The sequence below is a fragment of the Mustela nivalis genome, assembly GCF_964662115.1.
Source record: "Mustela nivalis genome assembly, chromosome: X".
NCBI lineage: Eukaryota > Metazoa > Chordata > Mammalia > Carnivora > Mustelidae > Mustela > Mustela nivalis.
In genome coordinates, this window is record NC_139040.1 from 107,234,264 (window position 1) to 107,255,748 (window position 21,485).

The 21,485-nt window shown below is 41.3% G+C and overlaps 1 protein-coding gene across 1 annotated transcript in view; it reads left to right on the forward strand.

Annotated features, from left to right (window-relative positions):
- DMD (dystrophin) overlaps positions 1-21,485 on the forward strand; it is a 2,004,585-nt gene that overhangs the window by 1,948,970 nt on the left and 34,130 nt on the right. The window contains exon 72 of the mRNA XM_082716529.1: positions 21,034-21,277. Within this exon, the coding sequence (XP_082572655.1) occupies positions 21,034-21,277 (244 nt within the window). The remainder of the gene's footprint in view (positions 1-21,033; positions 21,278-21,485) is intronic.

A 21,485-nucleotide genomic window follows, 5' to 3' on the forward strand; every position in this document is an offset into this window, starting at 1 on the left:
CTGCAGCAGCTGTTTCTGAATACATCCTGCTCTCATCTACTTTCTGAAGCTCAGGCTTGCTTCTCAGCCATTCCTTCCATAACTGTGACCTTCCTCAGAATAATTCTTCTCCATAGAGCACTGTTAGATCCCGACATTTGGAAGTAAATCAATCTTTTGCCTGTGTTCCCTGGGTCATGTGAACCTTTCTCAGAGAACTCCCTAATGGTTTCCCTTTTTATTTGTTATTCCCATTTCCTCAGTCTAACAAAAACAGTGAATGCTTTTGGGGCAAATGGTCCCCTGGAGTACCTAGTACCGTGTGAATACTTAGGGGGCAATCAGGAAATGTTCGGTAAAAACCTAACTTTAAGAATACAGCAACGGGTGCCTGGGTGGCTCAGTGGGTTAAGCCGCTGCCTTCGGCTCGGGTCATGATCTCAGGGTCCTGGGATCGAGTCCCGCGTCGGGCTCTCTGCTCAGCAGGGAGCCTGCTTCCCTCTCTCTCTGCCTGCCTCTCCATCTACTTGTGATTTCTCTCTGTCAAATAAATACATAAAAAAATAAATAAGAATATAGCAAGGATGCCCCACGAATACCATCTAGGAGGTAATACTGAACATTTTTTTTTGTTTTAATGGTAACATTATTTTTGGCCTTATTTGAAATAAGACTGGCCTTGAAGGTGATGGTAGATAAAACATCCCCCCTCCTTTATTGAGGATCCTCCTTAGTATCCCTCTATGATAACTCTGTAGTTGCTTTAGGGGTCAGAGGCAAAAAAAAAAAAAAAAAAGAAAAATTGGGATTGGCGTTACAAGCCAAATTTGATGTTACCCAAGAACAAAATATTTTTGTACAATAGGATTGTTGCCATTATGCAACATATCTTTCCATGTCATTGGGTAAGAGTTGGGTCTTGTGTGTTGTTGGCACACTTTGCTTCCATACCATGACAACCAGACCAAAGGATGTTGGTAAAGAGTACTGGTAACTGTCATTTATCTATCATTTCATTATTTCCAGAGCACTTTAATGTATTCGGGTCATTTAATTTCCCTTAAAGCTGTGTCAAGAAGGACAGAGAAATGCTGGTTCACTGAGGTTCAAATGGCTTGACCCAGATTTCACAACCAGCCAATGGCAGAACCAACTTCCGGTCCAGATTTTCTGACTCAAAATAACCAACCCTTGTACCAGAGAATAAAAGAGAGTCATTCTTTGTAAACAGAATTTACACAGAATTGTGACATATTCCTTGGAATGTACCTTGACTCAAGACATTATTCTTTTTTTTAAGGTTTTTTTTTTTTAGTTTAAGTAATCTCTACACCCACTGTGGGGCTCAAACACATGCCCCTGAGGTCAAGAGTCACATGCTCCCCTGACTAAGCCAGCCAGGAGCCCTGAGACATTATTATTAAGGACTGTACATGAATACACCACTTCATGTGCTTGTGGTACAGTGATAACCACTTTCTCCTTAAAGATATCCAAGACCATTCCCCCAAAATGGGATGGTTTATTCTGTCAAAGAAAGAAGATCGACACCAGGGCTTCTTAACAGCTCTGAAACGAAGGATCTGGTGTTGATGCAAGTCTTTCTGTAAGTCCTTCTGACCCTCCAGTAAAGGTCAGGAAGAGCTGCTTGCTTCCTCCCTCCACTTTGCCACGTTTTCACTTCCTACCAAATTCCAAAGAAATGTCTCTCCAGAGCTCCCCTCCTGAAAGTACACTGTCTGGTTTCCTTTGCTCTGTCCTCTCTCGTCACACAGTTCGGCTCAAAGAGCATCAGAGCCGTAGCTTTGCCTTCGTGATCCCTGAATTGAGTGTTGCTTAAGGGGCTTTTCTGTTCACCCTTTCCTGTCCTTCCTTTGAGAGAACCCAGGGGCTCAGCAGATGCCCTCCCCTCTCTCAGGAACTGCCAAGCTGAATGTATTTCCTAAGTCAAACTGGGCTATATAATCAGGCTAATACAAGCATACTTCTAGAGAAAATGGGAATGGATATTTAAAGATTTCTTACTTATTTACTTGAGAGAGCAAGAGAGAGCACGAGTGTGTGCATGGCACAAGCCAGGGCAGGGGCAGAGGGTGAAAGAGAGGGATAAGTAGACTCCCCGCTGATTCCCACATGGGGCTTGATCCCATGACCCTGAGATCATGAACTGAGTCAAAACCAAGAGTCAGATGTTTAACCTACTGAGCCACCCAGGTGCCCCAGGAATCAATATTTGAAATTGACATTGTCCTTTATGCTTTCCATATCTCTCTGTATTTTGTGTTCCTTTATTCTGTAGTTCGGACTTAACCTCAAATTACAGATAGCAAAGGAAAGAGGCTTGGAGATCCCCACTCCTGAGGAGATGAGATATGTTCTTGAATTCTATCATTCTTCTTCACCACACCTCCCCACAGTCCTGTTGGAGAAGAGAGAATGGCCAATGTAGAAGTGTCTCAGGGGTGTGTTACTCGGTCTTGAGGATTCGTTTCTCCGAGTTGTTGGTCATAGCATTCAATAAATATTTGTTGAATAAATGGAAGGAATGAGTGAAATGAAGGTGAATCTATTTTAATTGTAGGACTCACGCATGCACTTGTGACGAACATTATTTTTAAAGCCTAATTTTATAAAGCAGTGCCTTTTCAAAGCTGTTCTTCTGCTTGTTTTTCAAAGTACGTCCCTCTGCCAGACTTCTTGATTAGCACCAAGCATTGCTTTATCATAAATTTAGAAGGTTAAACATCCATCCTTCAAATCCTAGACCATGTATGCCTCACCCATTGGCATTCTCTTCACTGATTGTTAGCACTACAGATAACAAAGTGAAAGCTCTGAGCAAAAGCTACATCTCACCCTGAATTGTCTGCATAGGGTCTCATAAACTTGGGTGACTAGTGACTTTGACAGTCTTTAATGTTTCACTTTAGCATAATGTCTTACCCTCACTCTGCAGATCCTTCAGATTCACCGTCACTGGATGGAGACCAGTTGGATATTGAGAATTGGATCTGTTGTGTGTCCTCAGCACTGCAAGCTCAGAGTTGGCTTTTTTCTTGCATAGATTCAAAACCATGTGCTCTCCTGACTGAAATCAGTCGCGTCAGATTCCAGCATATTTTTCTCTGTACTGTCTAAATGAAGTAAGACTTGCCCAGGAATTTTAGGTGTGACCCTAGCAATGAAAAGGAAGGTAGCTTTTGTGAGAGACCAACTGTCATCCTGCTGCCTGCATAGCAAGTTCATTAGATTGTTCTAGAGTCTAAAAGGAGGGTACATACTAACTTGATTCACTGGGAAGTCTGATGTGAATTAAAGTTGTCAGCAGATTTGTTATATGACAGCGGGGAACTGTGGGCATTCCTAGTACCTATTCGGGACCTTTCATAGCCCTTGTTGTTGGGCGACTGGACATCGTGTAGTCTGAATTTGAGTTTTCCTTGCCTCTTTTCATTTCTTCAGTGATTACACCAGATTGTAAATGTTCTAGTCACAGAAATTCTAGATGGGTTACTTACGCCACAGGGTTGAACTCGATGGAAATCATGATACTGTTGCTTGACATTGTAAATGACAGCATGACCTTGGGCCCAGGGCTGGCAATTCTTTGCGTAGTCTCTGTGGTCTTTACTTCATATTCCTTCTGTAGGCCTTTGTGCGAGTCTCTAGTGATGGTGAGGAGATAACCAAGATGAAGGGAAGCTGAAAGAGGTCAGGAGTGCGCCTTCCAAGCAGAGGGAGGAGCAGAAAGTGCCAGGGGTGGGGGACAGGAATGGCAGGGGGAACGGTGGGGGAAAGCACAAAGAGCTGTGTTATTTTTGTGAAGAAACCGGAAGTAGGAGCAGATGAGGCTGGGCAAGTGGGCAAGGCGTGGTGGGGAAGGGCCTGGTGCCACCTCACTTGGGACAGGGAGCCACTTGGGCAGAAGCCCAGGACAATACTGTTGGATTTACACTTAACAGCAGCTGTGCGGAGGGGTGACCTTGAAAAGAACTGTACTGAAAGAAGGAATTCAAATTGGGAGGTATCATGGAAACTCACAAGAGATCATTGGGGCCTAAAGTCAGGCAACAGAAAAGGGGGAGGCAGGCTGGATGTGAGTAGCATTCTGGGCGGAGGTAGAGTTGCTTGATGTGGTGGTTCCACAGATCTGGGAAGGGAAGGACCGAGTCCCAGTTCTGGAGGGCATGTGGCGAGATGATGGTTGTTTGCCTCGTGGACTGACAGTTCAGGAAGGGGAGAAGCAGGTCTCTTCTTCATCTCTATTTGTAAAACAAATACCAGTTTATGATATTTACACTGTCTATAGACCTCTTTCTGCAAGGGCCAAGTAGCTAGAAGCCGGTGAATGGGGTGTTGGAGAGGTTAAGTTCAGGGCCTGGGGACACACCTGCAGGTGAATGTCTGACAGTCAGAAATGGAACTGTGAAGCTTCCAGAAATACTAGACCTAGGAGCCACCAGCTCCCAAGTAGTAGTAGTAGTTGAAACTGTGCGAAACTGTACTCCCAAGTAGTAGTTGAAACTGTGCGAGTCAATTTACCTACCCCGGCAGTGTGTGGCAGAAGGAGGAAACTGGGCTCGGTGGAACTCTGGAAGATTTGAACATTACGATGTCGATTTAATTACCTTTCTAGAAATAGGCCATCACACACATTAAATGAAATCCAAATGGTTCAGAAGGCACATAGAGTAAAAAGAGCCCTCCTCCAACCTTCTCCTCTGGCTATAGCGTTCCCAGCTCCAAAGGTTACCAGCCATGCTGGGTTCCTAGGTATCCTTATTATTACTTATTATTATAAGTAATCTCTACACATGCAAATCTTTGCAAATATATTTGTGCTTGTTGAGATTATTTCATACAGTATCATGTGGGGTTCACCCTGGTCTTCTCTTTTTACTTAAAGATCCCTAATAACTTCTGCCTGCTGGAGGAATATGCCAGAAAAAGAAGGGAGGAGAACTTGGGGGTGATGGGAGCATTGGCCCTGAGGGGGCAGGAGGGAGAGTGGTTACGGGCACAGGAGGACGCGTGGCTCTGAAGGGGAGAAGGGCCACCTCTGAAGACTGTGGTAGATGAAGAACTGAGGGTTTGGAATGGGCGTAGGGAGCATGATGGAATGAGGGTCAAATGTCCTGTCGATCTCACTGGTAATCAGTGGGCACGGATTCTCCTAGCCAGTCTGTCCATTTCTTTGAAGTTGGATTGGGGGAGAAAGAGCAGTAGTCCGTGAGGAATTTCCTGAAACTAGGCCTTCATGTCACTTGGCAACATATGCCCCCAAAGGAAAGGGCTGCAGAGCTTAGATAAAGGGGGCTAGTTTTCCCTCAGAAATCAGACACCCAAGATCTGTTTCGGCAAGGGAAGCCACCACATGAAGAGATGCTTTGTGAAGAGAAGCTGAAGGGCAGACACATTGAGTTTAATAAGGTGGACAGGAGTCAGCCAGTTTGGCTCTGCTCAGGCCCGGGAGGTGGAGTCACCATGATTGAGAGGCTCAGTTTCAAACTAACCAGTCCCATAAGGGAATTTCCTTCAGCTTATCTGGAGTTAATCAGATGAAAGCCTGAGGGGACCAGTTCACCGGATCCACTTCATAGAAGGGGATGGATAACCCAGAAGGACAATTTATTTCTCCCTTGATCCTAATTCTCTTTATAACTGTCTTGTTACACTCAGTGTATTAATGTTGCCTTAAACCTTTTTGGGGAACAGCATGGCATTTACGTACAGATACTTCATCTGTTGAAATGGGGGGTGTATGTTTTTTAAAGACTGGAGTTGTCGCTCCATTCCAGGTCCTCCATCTCACAAAACAGACATCTTGGAAATCAGAATAAAAATCACAGTATTATCTGGTGAGCTTAGATTCTTAGCACAGGAAATTGGATAGTCTTGCAGGACTAGCAGAGAAACCAAAGAACCTTTCTGGTCATAATACTCAGAAGGTAGAGGTATGGCTGAGCAGCCTGGTTAAAGATGAATCTCTTCCAATCCAGTGTCCCTTCATGAAGACCCTTATCGTCCTGTAGGCCTGCATTACCAAACCGTCTTGCTGTAGGAGAACTGACTTTCTTTAGTTACTTTCCAGGCCTAAGGATATAATTCCAGTTCAATTCAGTAGATAGTGAATGCGTACTGTGTTTTTTCCAAGGGCCGGTGCTGCAAAGGTGACTAAGCCTTGGTTCTTATCTTCACGGAGCTCAAAATTGAAGAGAAGGCATTAAAAATACAAGCAACTAACCATCAACAGTTCATGATAACCCATTGTTAAACTGCTCTGGGGGTGCAGAGGTAAAGGATTAGTTCTGTCCAGAGGGATTAGAGACGGCTTCACCTATGGAGTTGAAGCTAAGGACCGGTTAGGACTTTCCCAGGCTGAGCGAGGGGAGAGGATGAGCCTCCCCGACTGGTGGGGCAGAGAGTAATGTGTGGCCAGAGCATGAAAGAGGAGAAAGAGAGAGTAGTGGGATGGTAGGTGGAGACCACTGTGCAAAGGGCTTTATATGTCCTGCTAAGTAGTTTGGGTTTAATCCTGTAAGCTGTTGTATGGTGGAGTTTTTTGGAGAAGGGGAAGAGGGAGCTAAAAGCATGGAGATGGGTAGAAAGATCATGGAAACAATTCACGAAAGATGGCCAGGTTCTAAGCTAAAGCTGTTGTAGGTGAATGAAGAAGGAATGGGAAAATGTGAAAGTCACTGAATGAATGGGGCCAGGGAGGGATGGAGGCAGGAGAACTTCGATGATAGGAAAATTTTTGATCAGGGAATGTGGAAATGATCATTCAAAACCAGACCACACAACATAGAACACACAGGAAAATCTACTGATTGGTAAAGGTCAATCCACAGGGAACACGAACTGGATGCAGGGGCATCAGGTTCTCCTTATTCAAAGAGATTCAAGGAGCAATTTGCTGTACTGATTCTGTGTATTCACTTTCTAAAAAAGGATTTGAAAAAAATCATAATGATGAGACTCCCACTGTCTAAATAAGAAATCAGTGAACATAGTAGGGATTAGCACAGTTGCTGTAACTGAGATTCAGATACGGTCCCAGCTTCCCTGCAGCCACTGGGATAAGAGGAAACATGATTTGTTGATCTCTGAAGGTGGATGAAAGGAGCATGCACCTTCCAAAGGAAACACCATTTTCCTGGCTCTAAATAGTAACAGAAATAGAAAATAGCTGTCATTTAAGTACCATGTCCTTGCTATAGACAAGAACTGTTGTAAGTACATAGGAGATCTTATCTAATCCTTACAATGATCCTGTGAAGGAGAAGTTGTCTCCCAAATAAAGACTCCATGGCACCAAGGATGAAGGACATGTCATATAGCTAGCAAGAAATGGGGGCTGGATTCAAACTTGGGCAGTCCAGGACGCTTAAACAGTGTTAACACTTGACGTGATCATTGGCTAGTGTCCTTTTCATAACAGAGACGGAAGATATTTTATGTGATTGCTTCCAGTGCCTTCGATTAATGGCTGAAAGCTTAACATTAAAGGCCATAGAAATGATATTTCTCCATGGAAGAAGGTCATTGTTGCCTAAAATGTGTTCTGCAGAATATCTCTAAGATACTCTTAAAAAAAAAAAAAGAAAGTGATTCCAAGGACAGACCAGCTCTGGAAACACTTGTTTTGGAAGGTCATAACGAATTCACCTTTGCATTGAGAAATATAGAAGTAAAGTAACAGGTTTAGCTTTGTTTAACCCAATGACTTACTTGACCTTAGCCCAACTGTACTGTTCTGTGGTACAGACTTTGCTTGTAGTAGGAAATTCAAGTCTGTACTAAATTTTGAAAACCACGCATGGAGACAGCACAGTTGGCTCTCTCCTGTGGTTGGTGGGAAGCCTAGCTCTTGCCTTTTGGGGGACATCAGAGGAAGTAGCTATAACAGGTGTCTCTGCAGATGAAGCCTGGATTTTTCTCACAGTAGTTATTTTTGATTTGCTCTAGCAGTGAAGCCCTATAAATGCAGACACCAAAATGATTTAGTCTGGAAGATCCAAAGATAGGTATTAAGTCATCTCTCATGGCCATAGAAAAACCTTTCTACTCTATTTATAGAGCATCCCAGTGAGTAACCCTGGCTTTCTAATCAAAGTACAAAGAAGAACTTCCACCAATAACTTGACAAAATTAGTTTGATATATGGAATTCTTAACTGATTGAATTTTGAAAGATGTCCACCCAAGATAGCCACTTTGACTTCTGTCACCATTACTGCTTAATCTTTTTTTTTTTTTAAAGCAGTTTATGCAGAAGCCAGCTGTTACTTGAGGCCTCCCCTGGAATGTAAGATACATATATATCTCACAATTTTATACACACACACATACATATGTATGTATGTATATGTATGTGTATGTATATATATATATATATATATAATCAATTCGTGGGTAGATAGTGCTTCCTCTTTATATCTTATAACAGTAATGCAAGTACAGTATTCATCTCAACAACAGATTAAGGTATAAATTTAAAAGATGTGTAGCTACTCTGAGGTCCTGTGGATTGCTACTTGAGGAAGCAGATTATTTCTCTGGCACTGAAGTGGTAAGGGATAATGGTCAGTAGATCAACATTGTGTGGCTTAGCAAGTTCTAGTTCATGGACCCCATGGCTAATGGAGAACATGCAGGAGACATTTGAAAAGATGGGCCAGAAGTTTATATGAGAAGTCTGGATGGAGGAATAATGGGCTTGGGGGTGTGGAGGAGGATGGGCTTAGATGAAGTAGAGGCCTGGGGAGAGGTTAGGGACCTCCTAGGAAGAAAATACATATGGAAGAGATGAAGAGGAAATACACACTTGTGGTGTAGTTACTATAATTGGGTATGCCCTGTTAGAAATGGTTTCCTGGTGTGTATTAAGTGGATGGCTTCCGCACGTCACTCAATTCATCCTTCTTTTTCCTTTTTTTTTTTTTTTAAACTACCTTAAAAATTAAAGTTGACTTTTTTTTTTTTTTTATCTCCCAATCCTGGATTACTTATGGTACCCATCTGACAGCTAACTATAAGTCATAGATAAGTCCCTGTGATCCTTTTCCTCTAATTCTCTAGTGAATCAAAGGGTTTATTTCAGAGATAGAAATAACCTGTATTTTTGCTTTAGCAAAGTGCGTAATTCCAAGTCCTTAGACGTTAGGGTAAAGGTCATTACCATGGTAGCAGTATTCCTACATACTTAGCAGGTGAGTTCTAGAAGGGTGAAGGGTGGTGTCTCAAATCTGTGTAGTGGTGGGTGTACAAATACATTTTTTTGGTTGATTTTTAGCAGGCTGCCTTGTTTTTCTCATTTCTTACATTACTGTTCTTGCCCCAGCTCCCTTATTGCACCTGTTGAGGTGGTTTTATCATTTTCCACTAGGACGAAACATCTGTTTTCTGGGCTTATTTTTAGGCTCTTAAAGATTTTATTTATTTATTTGATAGATAATTGATCACAAGTAGGCAGAGAGCAGGCAGAGAGAGAGAGAGGAGGAAGCAGCCTCCCTGCTGAGCAGATATCCCGATGCGGGACTCGATCCCAGGACCCTGAGACCATGACCTGAGCCGAAGGCAGAGGCTTAACCCACTGAGCCACCCAGGTGCACTATTTTTAGGCTCTTACTAAAATTCATCATCTAGAAGTATTGAGAAGTATCTGCATAGATAATTCTGCATACATGTATAGACCCCTTTTCTTTTGAACATACGAGTTAAACTTGAATCCTCCACCGTAGGAGAGAGCATGAGAAAAGTAGTCTTCACTCGGGAAATAATCCTGTGTGCTGTGAGAGGGAGGATTTTGAATCTAGAACTTAATTGTGTGTAGGAGCCTTGTTGAGACATAATTCATGTACCATACAGTTCACCCATCTAAGCTACAATTCACTGGTTATTAGTATATTTGCAGAGTTGTGCAGCCATCATCATGGTCCATTTTAGAACAATTTCCCCACCCCAAAAAGAAAGCCCTTGCCCGTTTTTGGTCACTGTTCATTTCTCCCGAGAAAGCCTGGTTCAAGCCCTAGACGGCCGCTGATCTATATTTTGGGGATATGCCTATTCTGGACATATGAGTGGAATCCTATGATATGTGGTCTTGTGTCAGTGGTTTCTTTCCTGTAGCTTAATATCTAAAGAGACCTCTATGTTGTAGCATGTATTTGTGCTTGTTTATTGATGATATCCATCACATGGAGAGGCCATGGTTTTCTCATCAGTCAGCATGTGGTGGACTCGTGGGTTGTTGCATTGAGTGCCTGTTACGGACAGCGCTTCCCTGAACGTTCGTGTACAAGTACTGGGACTTAGTTAAAGAAATGCTTCTGTCGTTTCTGTCATTGTAACAGAGGAGGCCAGAGGATCAGAGATGGCCAAAGTGTACAGCAGTGTGTGACAGCAGGTGAAAAATAGGCCATCAAGATGAATTTACTGGGAGAATTTAAGGCCGAGTCTAACTACTCATGAGGGACTCGAGCCGAGACACAAAAGGCTTAAAATTATGATCCTCCGAGTGACTGTTACGGCTTTTTGCTGACCACAGACAATGAAAGTTTGATACTTTACTGTATTTGTCTGAAAATTGAAACACACTTCTCCCACTGGTACCATTCCTGGGGACTTGATTCCTCACTTCTGAAAACCTCTCCAGTCCTAGTGTGTTTTTTGAATGGTCAAGAATAGCTGTTGTCGTTTTGTTTGCCTCATTTTCAGGTCTACAATGAGGGCTTTTTTTTAATGAATTCTTCATTTCTTTTTTTTAATATTTTTTTTCCAAGATTTTATTTATTTATTTGTCAGAGAGAGAGAGAGCACAAGTAGGCAGGGTGGCAGGCAGAGGTTGAGAGAGAAGCAGGCTCCCTGCTGAGCAAGGAGCCCAATGTGGAACTCCCAGGATCCTAGGATCGTGACCTGAGCCGAAGGCAGTGGCTTAACCAACTGAGCCACCCAGGCGTCCCGAGTGCTTCATTTCTTTTGTTGAACTTTTGATTAGTGTATTTATTTTACAGATAGTCGTGTGTTGGCCCCTGTTCAGGAAATTTGTGAAAAATACCTGTCATTGGAGATACAGAAACTAAAATCCCTTAATATTGTCAGGTTCTGTTAGAACTCAAGGTTGCCACTGATGTGTCAAGGGCATATCCCCAAAATAGAGTACATCTAGATACATGAGTCCTGTAGGCCTAGTCTGAGTATTTTGTGACCACCATAATCAATGGCCATAATTTGGTAGTTTTAAGGTAATCTCATCCTAGATCTTAAAGGCTCGGTGATTTTATTTTGCCTAGGTGCTCAGCTGTGATATAGTTGAACAGAGCACAGATGATGGAAAATACACAGAAATTCCCAGATTCTGTTCCCACAGTAATGACGGGGTGTGGCAGTGGGGCTAGAGCGGATGTATATATACAGAGGATAAATACTGAAGAATCTTTTTCGAAGCACTTTATGTGTCTATTTTCTGCCAAGCTCGGTTACTTCACTGCTTTCATTTCAGATAATCTAAGTGCTTTTTCTTTCTTTCTTTTTTTTTTTTTTTGGTAGGAAGCTTTTATCCCACCTGAGTTCTAAATCTGAAAAGTGCAGAATGTAAAGAGAAAGAAGTAATAATAATGAACACTTAGAATGTGCTGGCCATGGTTCTAGGAAAGTTGCACATGTGGAATATAGACCCTATCCTGGCTTATTAATCCTCCTGATGAAATGAGTGCTTAAGTCAGTGGCTTAGCATCAGCACAGGCTTGTCATGTGACTCAAGGTTTTCCTGATACCAAAACCATGCTCTCAAACCATGTTCCAGTTTCCTCCTCAGTCATGGGTGGTAAAGAGCACCAAAAAGGCAAGGTGTCCCCCTCGTCTCCCAGAAAAGTCTTACTTTTCTTTACATGCTTCAGCGTTTCTTTTAAAATGCAGGTATTACTGGAAGAAATGGTACATTCTAAAATCGTAGTAAGGTTTAATAGACTTGTGTCAGACCTTTATGCTGAGCAAATTTCAGTAGGCAAGGCACTGGAATTAAGAGCTCTGAATACATGAAAGGGTGACAGTGTTAAGAGAGAAGGATTAGAAATAAAAGGGGGGGGTTCCTGCCTTTTTTTTTACTGTTTTGCTTAAGGCAGATCTAAGATATACATACTTTTACGCCCCCACCCCCCACCCCCGTGAACTTCTCCTTAATTAACACTGGTCCTGCCAAGGAGCACACATGTCTTTCTCTGTCTAGTTGAAGAGTATTTCTGAGTTGGTGCTTGATAAAATTTTACAGTATAGCTTTAAATAATTGTATTATAATTGAAAAAGCTCTGTGCCATTTCCCGTTTTTAAAATACATCATGCTTGCAAAATTTGTCTCCCCCCCACCTTTTTTTAGAAACTGCTAATTTGCTAGATTTATAGTAGCTGTAATAGTTCTATATGATACACTAAATTTGCTTCAATCCAGAGTGGTGGCTGTGATTTAGCTCCTTTTTATAAAGTATGAGGGTAAAACTGGATTTCTCCAGGCCCCATCTTTCTAGATGCAGACCTTTGTAGTTGTTCCCACTTGAAGAAGTAGATCCTGTGTGTGCTGATGCTTTGGTATACAGGTCAGGGTCTAACACTGGTAAGACCTTGATGACTGGCAAGTGGCCATCAGTTCTTTATCTCAGAAATACCATGATATGATTGTGTAATTACACTCGGTGTGGAAAGTTCCATTTAAAGAGTAGATGACCGACATTGAAAACACTTGACCTCTGTGAGTTCACAGAAAGTACACAAAAACTTTTGGCACATTCTTTACCATAACTAGCTTGTAGGTAGTTAACGATTGCTGAAGGGGCCAGGTGCACAGGTGGATATGAGGCCAATTTGATTCTCAGATCCATTAGTCGCTAAGGAAAGTTATTTATTTTTAAAATACATACATATATTCTCTATACCTAGCATGAGGTATAACTGACAGACCGTGAGATAAAGAGTCGCAGGCCAACCAGGTGCCCATGCTTAGGAAATCTTTTTTTTTTCTTTTTAGTGTAATCTTTTATTCTAGGGTAACATTCAGTACTCGTAGAGTAGTATCCATGAAGTTCTAAAATAAAGAAAATGTGAGCTAACACTTGGCTCATTTTCATATGTGAGTAACTGACCGGTTAAGTTCTTTCACGTTGTTCTATTTCTCATGCGCCCTTTTTAAAAACCTTTTTAATTTTTTGTCTAATATCACACAGTTAACAATGTTTAATTGAGGTATAATTGCCATACAGTGTTATCTTAGTCTCAAGTGTACAACATAGCGATTCAGCAATTTTGTCCAGCTTGTGGTTGCTCCCCATGATGAGTGTCGTTCCCATTATTGACACTATTTCCCTTCCCTATACTGTACCTTTCCTCTGCATGACTTTATGAGTGAAAGGTTGTACCTCTTGTTCCCCTTCACCTAATTCACCTGGTCTCCCTGTTTCTTCTCCCCTCCGGCAGCCACCAGTTCTCTGTATTTATGAGTCTGTTCAGTTTGTTTTCCTTTTGGTTTTTAGGTTCCATCTGTAAGTAAAATGATACGCTAATGAGCCTTTCTCTGACTTACTTCACTTAGCCTAATACTCTCTAGGTTCATCCATGTTGTCACAAATGGCAGAAATTTGTTTTTTTAATCTTCTTCCATTTTTATTTCAATGGACATTTAAATTGTTTTAGCTATTGTGAATAATGCTGCGATGAACACGGGAGTGCATTTATCTTTTTGAATTAGTCTTCAGATGAATATCTAGAAGTGGAATTTCCGAGTCATATAGTGATGCTATCTTTAATTTTTTGAGGAAGCTCTATAATGTTTTCCACAGTGGCCACACCAATTTACATTCCCACCAACAGTCTACCAGGTTTCCTTTTTCTCCATCTCATCACCAACACTTGTTTTTTGGTTTTCTAGTACTGGCCATTCTTATAAGTGTGAAGTGCTAGCTCACTGGGGTTATGATTTGTATCTTTCCACTGATTAGTGACGTTAAACATTTTTTTTTCATGTGTCCATTAGCCATCTGTATGTGTTCTTTTGAAAAAAAATACATTCAGGTTTTTGCCCATGTTTTAATTGTTTTATTTGGGTTTTTTTTTTTTTTGGTGTTGAGTTGTAGAAGTTGTTTATATATTCTGTATATTAACCCCTTATCTGATACATCATTTGCAAATGCCTTTTTTCATTTAGTAGTTTGCCTGTTTATTTTGTTGATTTCCTTTGTTGTGTAGAAGCTTTCACTTTGTAGTTCCAGTAGTTTATTTTCACTTTTGGTTCCCTTTCCTGAGAAGACATAGCAATATCCAAAAAAAATGTTAAGGTCAGTGTCCAGGATAATCCAAGAATCTGGGATCCTGATACCTCCAGCTTTGTTCTTCCTTTTCAACATTGCTTTGGCTAGTCCGGGGTCTTAATGTGGTTCCCATACAGATTGGGTTAGGGGTTCTAGTTCTCTGAAAAATACTTTTGGTATTTTGATAGAGATTGTACTGGATCTTGTAGATTGCTTTGTGTAGTATGGACATTTTAATAATATTTTTCTAACCCGTGAACGCTGAATATCTTTCCATTTGTTTGTGTCATCTGTCCTTCATCAAAGTCTTGGAGTTTTCAGAGTGCAAGCCTTTCACCTCCTTGGTTAAATGCTATTCCTAGGTATTTACATTTTATTCCTAGGTATTCTTTTTGATGCAGTTGTAAAATGTGATTATTTTCTTACTTTGTCTTTCTGCTGCTTCATTATTAGTGTACTGAAACACAACAGATTTCTACTTATTTTGGGTCCTGGAACTTCACTAAATTCATTTATTCTAATAGTCTGTATAGTATCATGTCATCTGCAAATAGTGACGATTTTAACTTCTTCCTTACCAGTTTGGATGCCTTATGTTTCTTGTCAGATTGCTGTGGCTAGGACTTCCCGTACTATGTTGAATAAAAGTGGTGAGAGTGGACATCCTTGTCACTAATCTTAGAGGAAAAGCTCTGAAGGTTTTCACATTGGGCATGATGTTAGCTGTGCATTTGTCATATATCACCTTTATTATGTTGAGCTGTGTTCTAAGCCACTTTGTTCAGAGTTTTTATCATGAATGGATGTTAAAGTTTCTCAAATGCTTTTGCTTCCTGTATTGAAATGATTGTATGGCTTCTGTCCTTGATTTTATTAAAGTGGCATGTCATGTTGATTGATCATTGTAAGGTATTACTGAATTTGGTTGTCTGATATTTTGTGAAGGATTTTTTTCATCTGTGTTCATCAGGGATATTGGCCTGTAATTTTCCTTCTTGGGAACTGTTCAGGTACAATAGGTAATAACTCTTCCTTAAAAGCTCAGTATAAAACACCTGTGAAGCCATCTGGTCCTAGCCTTTTGTTTGTTGGGAGTTTTTTAAATTACTGATTCAGTTTCATTACTGCTGAACAGTGTGTTCCAACTTTGTTTCTTCATAACTCACTTTTGGGAAATTACGTTTCTAGCAATTTACCCAGGTTGTCCAATTTATTGGCATGTAATTCTTTGTATTTCCCCCCTTCCCTTTCTTATGTAAGTACTCTTCTCTTGACAAGTCTGGCTAAAGATTTATCAGTTTTGTCGATCCTTCCAAAGAACCAGCTCGTAGTTTCAGTTTCTATTTCATTTATGTCCTCTCTGATCTTTATTATTTCCTTCCTTCTGTGAACTTCAGGCTTTGTTGGTTTTCCCTTTTCTAGTTCCTCTAGTCATAGGTTAGTATAGGTTGGCCTAGGTTAGATTATTTGAGACTGCTTTTTTCTTGACATAGGCTTGTATCCCTGTGAACTTCCTTTGCTGCATTCCAAATATTTTGAACCCTTGTGTTCCCATTTTCATTTATCTGTGTGTTTTTTTGTTGACCCTTCATGGTTTACTCTCCACATGTTTGTCTTTTTCTAGTATTTTTTCTTGCACTGGATTTCTAGTTCATACCCTCTTGGTCAGAAAAGAGGCTTGATGTAATTTCAGTCTTCTTAAACTTACTGAGACTTGTTTTATGGTCTAATATGTGATCTGTCTTGGAGAATGTTCCATGTGCAGTTGAAAAAGAAAAGTGTATTCTGCTGTTTTGGGATGAAATGTTGTGGTTAGGAAATTTTTGTAGGTAAATTGGTGTCTGGATGACCATGTTTGTACATTTGATGCCAAAAACATTCTTCAGATACAGTTATTTAGGTGTAGAATGAAGGGATTTTTTTTAAAGCTCTGTAGAGAGTAAGAAATTAATAATGGGAGAGTTCTTCTTAGGATGACTGGCTGCTGGAAGAAATTGTGGTGGCAAAAGCCATGTGCAGTGAATTTGAATTAGTGTTCTTTAGAGGGCTACCAGAGAAATGTACTTTACAAGATAATCAAGAACGTAAATAGATTCTCTGTGGAGTCATTGTCTGATCGCTGACATATATTCCACTATATTGAAATGACAGCATAAATACACTCTTAACAATTAGAGAATTAATAGGGGTGATACGTACATGTATAACTACAAGAAAAGCAAAATTATAGGTAACAATATAAGTTGAGAGCCAACTGTTGAAGTGAGTAACTGTGTATTTGTAGTTAACATTTAAAAAACAACTCACCTTGGAACAGGGTAAGTATGCCACGGGTCTTTTATGGAAATGATCTCTGCTCCATGCTTTATAAATACTGTGTCCAAAAAAATCTAGTATCATGACACATTTTAAAAACACCTATGCCAATGCCTTTGAGATCTAAGAGAACAACTTTAATTCCGAATCCCTAACAAAAATATGCCCTAAACAACTCTCTGACCGTGACCACATTTATTAGGAAAAGTTACCTCGACACTTCACTATGTTTTTCAAATAAACACCTTTAAAAGAGAATATGAACTCCAAGAACTTGGTATTTTCCTTGTTTTCTGGCCAGTTTTGAACCTTTGGCAGGACAACCTGTCCTGCCTCAGAACTTCAGGAGGGAAACGTAGTCCCACAAAATCAAGTTTGTTGTTGAGCTTAATAGAAGATTTGTGTGTGTCCCCTATTAGTTTAAGAGAAAGGCACTTGTTTGGCTCATTTATTTCTTTTAAAGATTTGCTTTTTCAAGTAATCTCTACACCCACCACGAGGCTCAAACTCACAACCCTGAAATCAAGAGTTGCGTGCTCTACTGGCAGAGCCAGCCGGGTGCCCCACTTGTTTGGCTCATTTTGTTTGCGTGCATACTGAGAGAACACTGACAGTGCCTCCATCCAGTCAGCATGTCCTGGTAGGCTTCTGATTAAGATAACCTGAGCCCTGGTTCTAAGGCATCTTAGATAATGTCTGTGGTAGATAACATGTGGAACAAAAGAAAACCAGGGCATGGTGAGCAGCATGTAGGGAGAAGTTAGTGGACTTTCATTATTAAAATTGTCTTTAAATGCCTGGACTGAGGCCCCCACCTTTTAAAATGAGGCTCCACAAAAAACATATCCGGAGAGACATACACCCAGACAGACTTGGACTTGAAATGGAGAATGAACAATGTGGGCCACTGCGGGGAGACAACAGCCTCTCTCCACAGCCGTGGAAGCAGCATGACGCTCTCACGGGGAGAGCCTGGGGAGGAGGCGAGGCGTGCAGTTGCGGAGGAGAGCAGGACCCGAACCCTGCTGCCTGGTGGTGCAGTAGAGCAGTAAGTGCATTCATACCCCTCAGTCCAAGAGCCACAGACTAGCAGTGTAAGATCTAGCTGTAGACCAGAGGCCCTGGGGGTGAACAGCCACGAAACTACTCAACAGAGAGAGGTGAGTGGGGAAGGAGAGGAAATAAATTGAGGAAATCACATTTACTAAAATAACAAAGAACCAGGGTGCCTGGGTGGCTCGGTCAGTGGAGCCGGACTCTCTATCTCAGGGTTGCAAGTTTGAGCCCCTGTACTGGGTGTAGAGCCGATGTAAATAGGTATGTAAAAAATACAATAACAAAGAACCAAATGGATCTGTAAAAACATCTTTGGAAACGCAAACTATGGTCATTGACATTACTGAAGTCAATAGACCAGACAATTCTAGACACTCTGGCATGAGAGAAGATAAGGGAATTAAAGAATATGAAAAACAATGCAGAGAAATGGAGAATTTACCAGACGGCTCCAGAATCTGTCCTAGGAGGAGTTTCGGAAGAATGGGAAAGAAATGGCATAGAAGCAGTATTTGAAGGCACAATAGCTAAGAATCTTCCAGAACTGAAGAAGGATATGAGTCTTTAAGGAAATGGTCTCCTGAGAGCAGTTTCCAACATCTGGGAAGGCAAGAAAGGGTCTCCGTAGAGCAATTGGTATTCTTTACAGCTCAGCTTTGGGAAGCCCTGGCAGATTCAAATGAGCCTTTTCTGGTTTTCACTGGAAAACATAAACAGAAATATAATGTGTTATATATACTAAGCTGTGTTTTCTGAACAAAGACACTTAGAAAGAACTCCTAAAAAGAGCTGTTTGGACAACTGGACCCAGAGGATCAAGATACGAAGAAAGACCTGTCCAGAAAAGGTAGTGTCCTGTCTGTATTTTGTGAAAAGTAGGTGGGAAGACAGTAATTGTTTGCTGTACTGTCCTGTGGGCCACATCTAAAAATAGTGTTTTCAGAACGAACACTGTGGACGAACAGTCTCGTAGGGAGAAGAATTTTGACTAGGATTCTCCATTAAAAGGTGGTGTTAGTGGGACTTTTCAGTGAAGGTGTATTTCTTCTAGTGAACAACTGCAAGGGGGTAAGAAGTTAACCCCCATCAAATGAAACCTTGTAAACATTGGATGTTCTTCAAGTTCACGGAAATATTTAGATGATTGTCAGTTAAGTAGTTAGGAATTGGATTTAAGTGATGTCAGCAGCTACATTGGTTCCCACCTAGAGGACTGATGTGCAGCATCTGGCTCAGGGTAAACTTGTTTCAATAAACTGTCTGATGACTCCTTTGTCAAAGCGACTTGCCATGAGACAAAGTGTGTCCGTACAGCCCTCCTTGCAGATTAATGGACAATGGGTAGGATTTCAGTCAAAACAGATCAGAGATTATATTCCTGTACATGAGAAAAATCAGGTATTGATTTCCTGTATGACTTTCATCAGTTCCAGAAACCTTGATAGAGCTTTAAAAAGAACACAAGGATAGTTGGGATTTTATGTCATCTTCTGTGTGAACATCTGGCATTTTGGAAGCCATACCACCCCTGTGGATCTTTCAAGTATGCAACATCTGAAAATATTTCTCTAACTAGAAACCTGGTCATGAGATGATCTTTTGCAAGCCAGACAGTGCGAAGACTCTGCTTGCATCTCATGCCTTTTCTCAGAGATCCAGACCTCCCCGATTTGGGGATAGGCAGTTCTCTCAGCTGACAAAGTATCATCTGTGAGCAGGGGGTATCTGTCCTCTTATTGTGGTATTTACTGAAACTGGAAGTGTCCTCCGTTGGAATGACTGTCTTAGCAATTCTAAAGCAGTAAGGAAAACTGTACCCTTAAACGTCCTTATTAAAAAACATATACAGTTTCAGCATTCAGCATGAAGAGCTAGAGGAGGAAAACCCTGTGAATTACAGAACATTATTAATGGATGTAGGATAAGATTGGAGTTCCGAGGCTCAGCACATTCCTGGATGTGAAGACTCCGTAACATGAAGTCACTTCTTCCCTGTTGAACCTATATACCCCCACTGTAACTCAAGCCCCAAATTTCGACAAGAAGAGCCAAGACACTTTTAAGGCAGGACAGAGTAGGAGGGGCTCCCAGACACCAATTTATTTCCGGTTGTAGTGAGCAGTCTGCATGGGGACATAAAAATAAACCCATCAGAGAGCTCGAAGCGCGCCGGTGTACTTAGGGATGCTTGATGTATTGCAGAGATGGGCTTTACAGTCAAGGAGGCTGGTGTCGTAATGTATGTATGGGATGGAGAGTAAAATTAGATTGTATCTTTATACCAGGCACAAAAGATTCTGGGGGAATTAAACTTTAAAATGGAGGTGTAAGGAAGATTTTCTTATAACATAAAAGGCAGAAAACCTGAAGGAATACATTGAAAGTCACAGTTTGTGTACTACAGGGTGCTGTGAACACAGAGATTGCTCGAACCCCAGCAACTCCACATCCAGCTATGTTCTGTAGAGGATCTCTTAAACAGAAGAAAGTTAATTGTATCTGTTTGTAATAGTGATGGGTGGCAGCTTAAATATCCACTGACTCGAGAATGTTGTTAACCTGGTCAAGCAGCAGAATCATACCTTATAACAAGTACAATTAGGAACTATTATGTATCAGCCGGGATGAATCTCCAAAACAGTGTTGAAGGCAAAAAGCAACTCTTAGAACGGTATGTATCTTCTCAAACATAATGTTCTTAAGGTTTAAGAACATGCCGAATAACTGGTTTAGTCACAGGAAATGGCCACTTTGTCGGTAAGACAGCTAAATATCTTGACTAAGTTCTGCCTAATCTTGGTGCGTAATGCTTGACATTGGACTCAGGGTGATGTTATCTCCTCGGGGGGCAGTGGGGAGGAGGGACTGCTGGGGTATTGAGGAAAGTACACAGGAAAGTTGTAGCTTTATTTCTTCAAAAATGTTCAGTTTATTACAACAGTGTGGTGGGTTCACGGTTATGCTACTAGGCTGTTCCACGTTGCTGTTGCGAATGTGTGATTTTTTTTTTTTTTTAAGCAAACCCGTGTTGACAGAGGTATAAAGATTTGTAATCACGTGACATTGTAGGGAAATGGTTGTAAAATGACTGAACCCACTGCGGCTTGCGCATCTGAACGTGGCTCTCGTAAGCTAAGAGGTTGGAAAACATCTCCCCTCGCGCACCAGGCAGACTCTTCCAATTTTCTTTTCATTTCTTAAGCATTGCGAAGATCGTCCTCATAAAAACCATTCATTAAGTACCTCTCTTTGCTTGCTGTTGTGTGTGGTGGTGGTGGTCAGATGTATCGCTCTGCCATTTTTTTTTTTTTAATGAAATCGGATGATGATTTCCAACCTTCTGTTTTTTTTTTTTCTTTCTTCTCCACATTTTGTGATGCCAACAGGAATCTGCAGGCAGAATATGATCGTCTCAAGCAGCAGCATGAACACAAAGGCCTGTCCCCACTGCCGTCCCCTCCTGAAATGATGCCCACTTCTCCCCAAAGTCCCCGGGATGCTGAGCTCATTGCCGAGGCCAAGCTCCTGCGTCAACACAAAGGCCGCCTGGAAGCCAGGATGCAAATCCTGGAGGATCACAACAAACAGCTGGAGTCACAGTTACACAGACTCAGGCAGCTGCTGGAGCAAGTGAGGCCCACATCTCTCTCTAAGCTGGGATATTGACCAAGATGCTTGTCTCCTCTCGTACATGAAACTAAAGCATAGAACTCAGAGTCCCTTGTCGATTTAGGATATGCTAAGCAGAGTGCCAGCTCTCCAGGGATGTAAGAAGAGGAGGAAAGCTAGTGCATCTTTTTATATTGGTTTAAGATTGTTTCCTACAAAATTTTTTTTG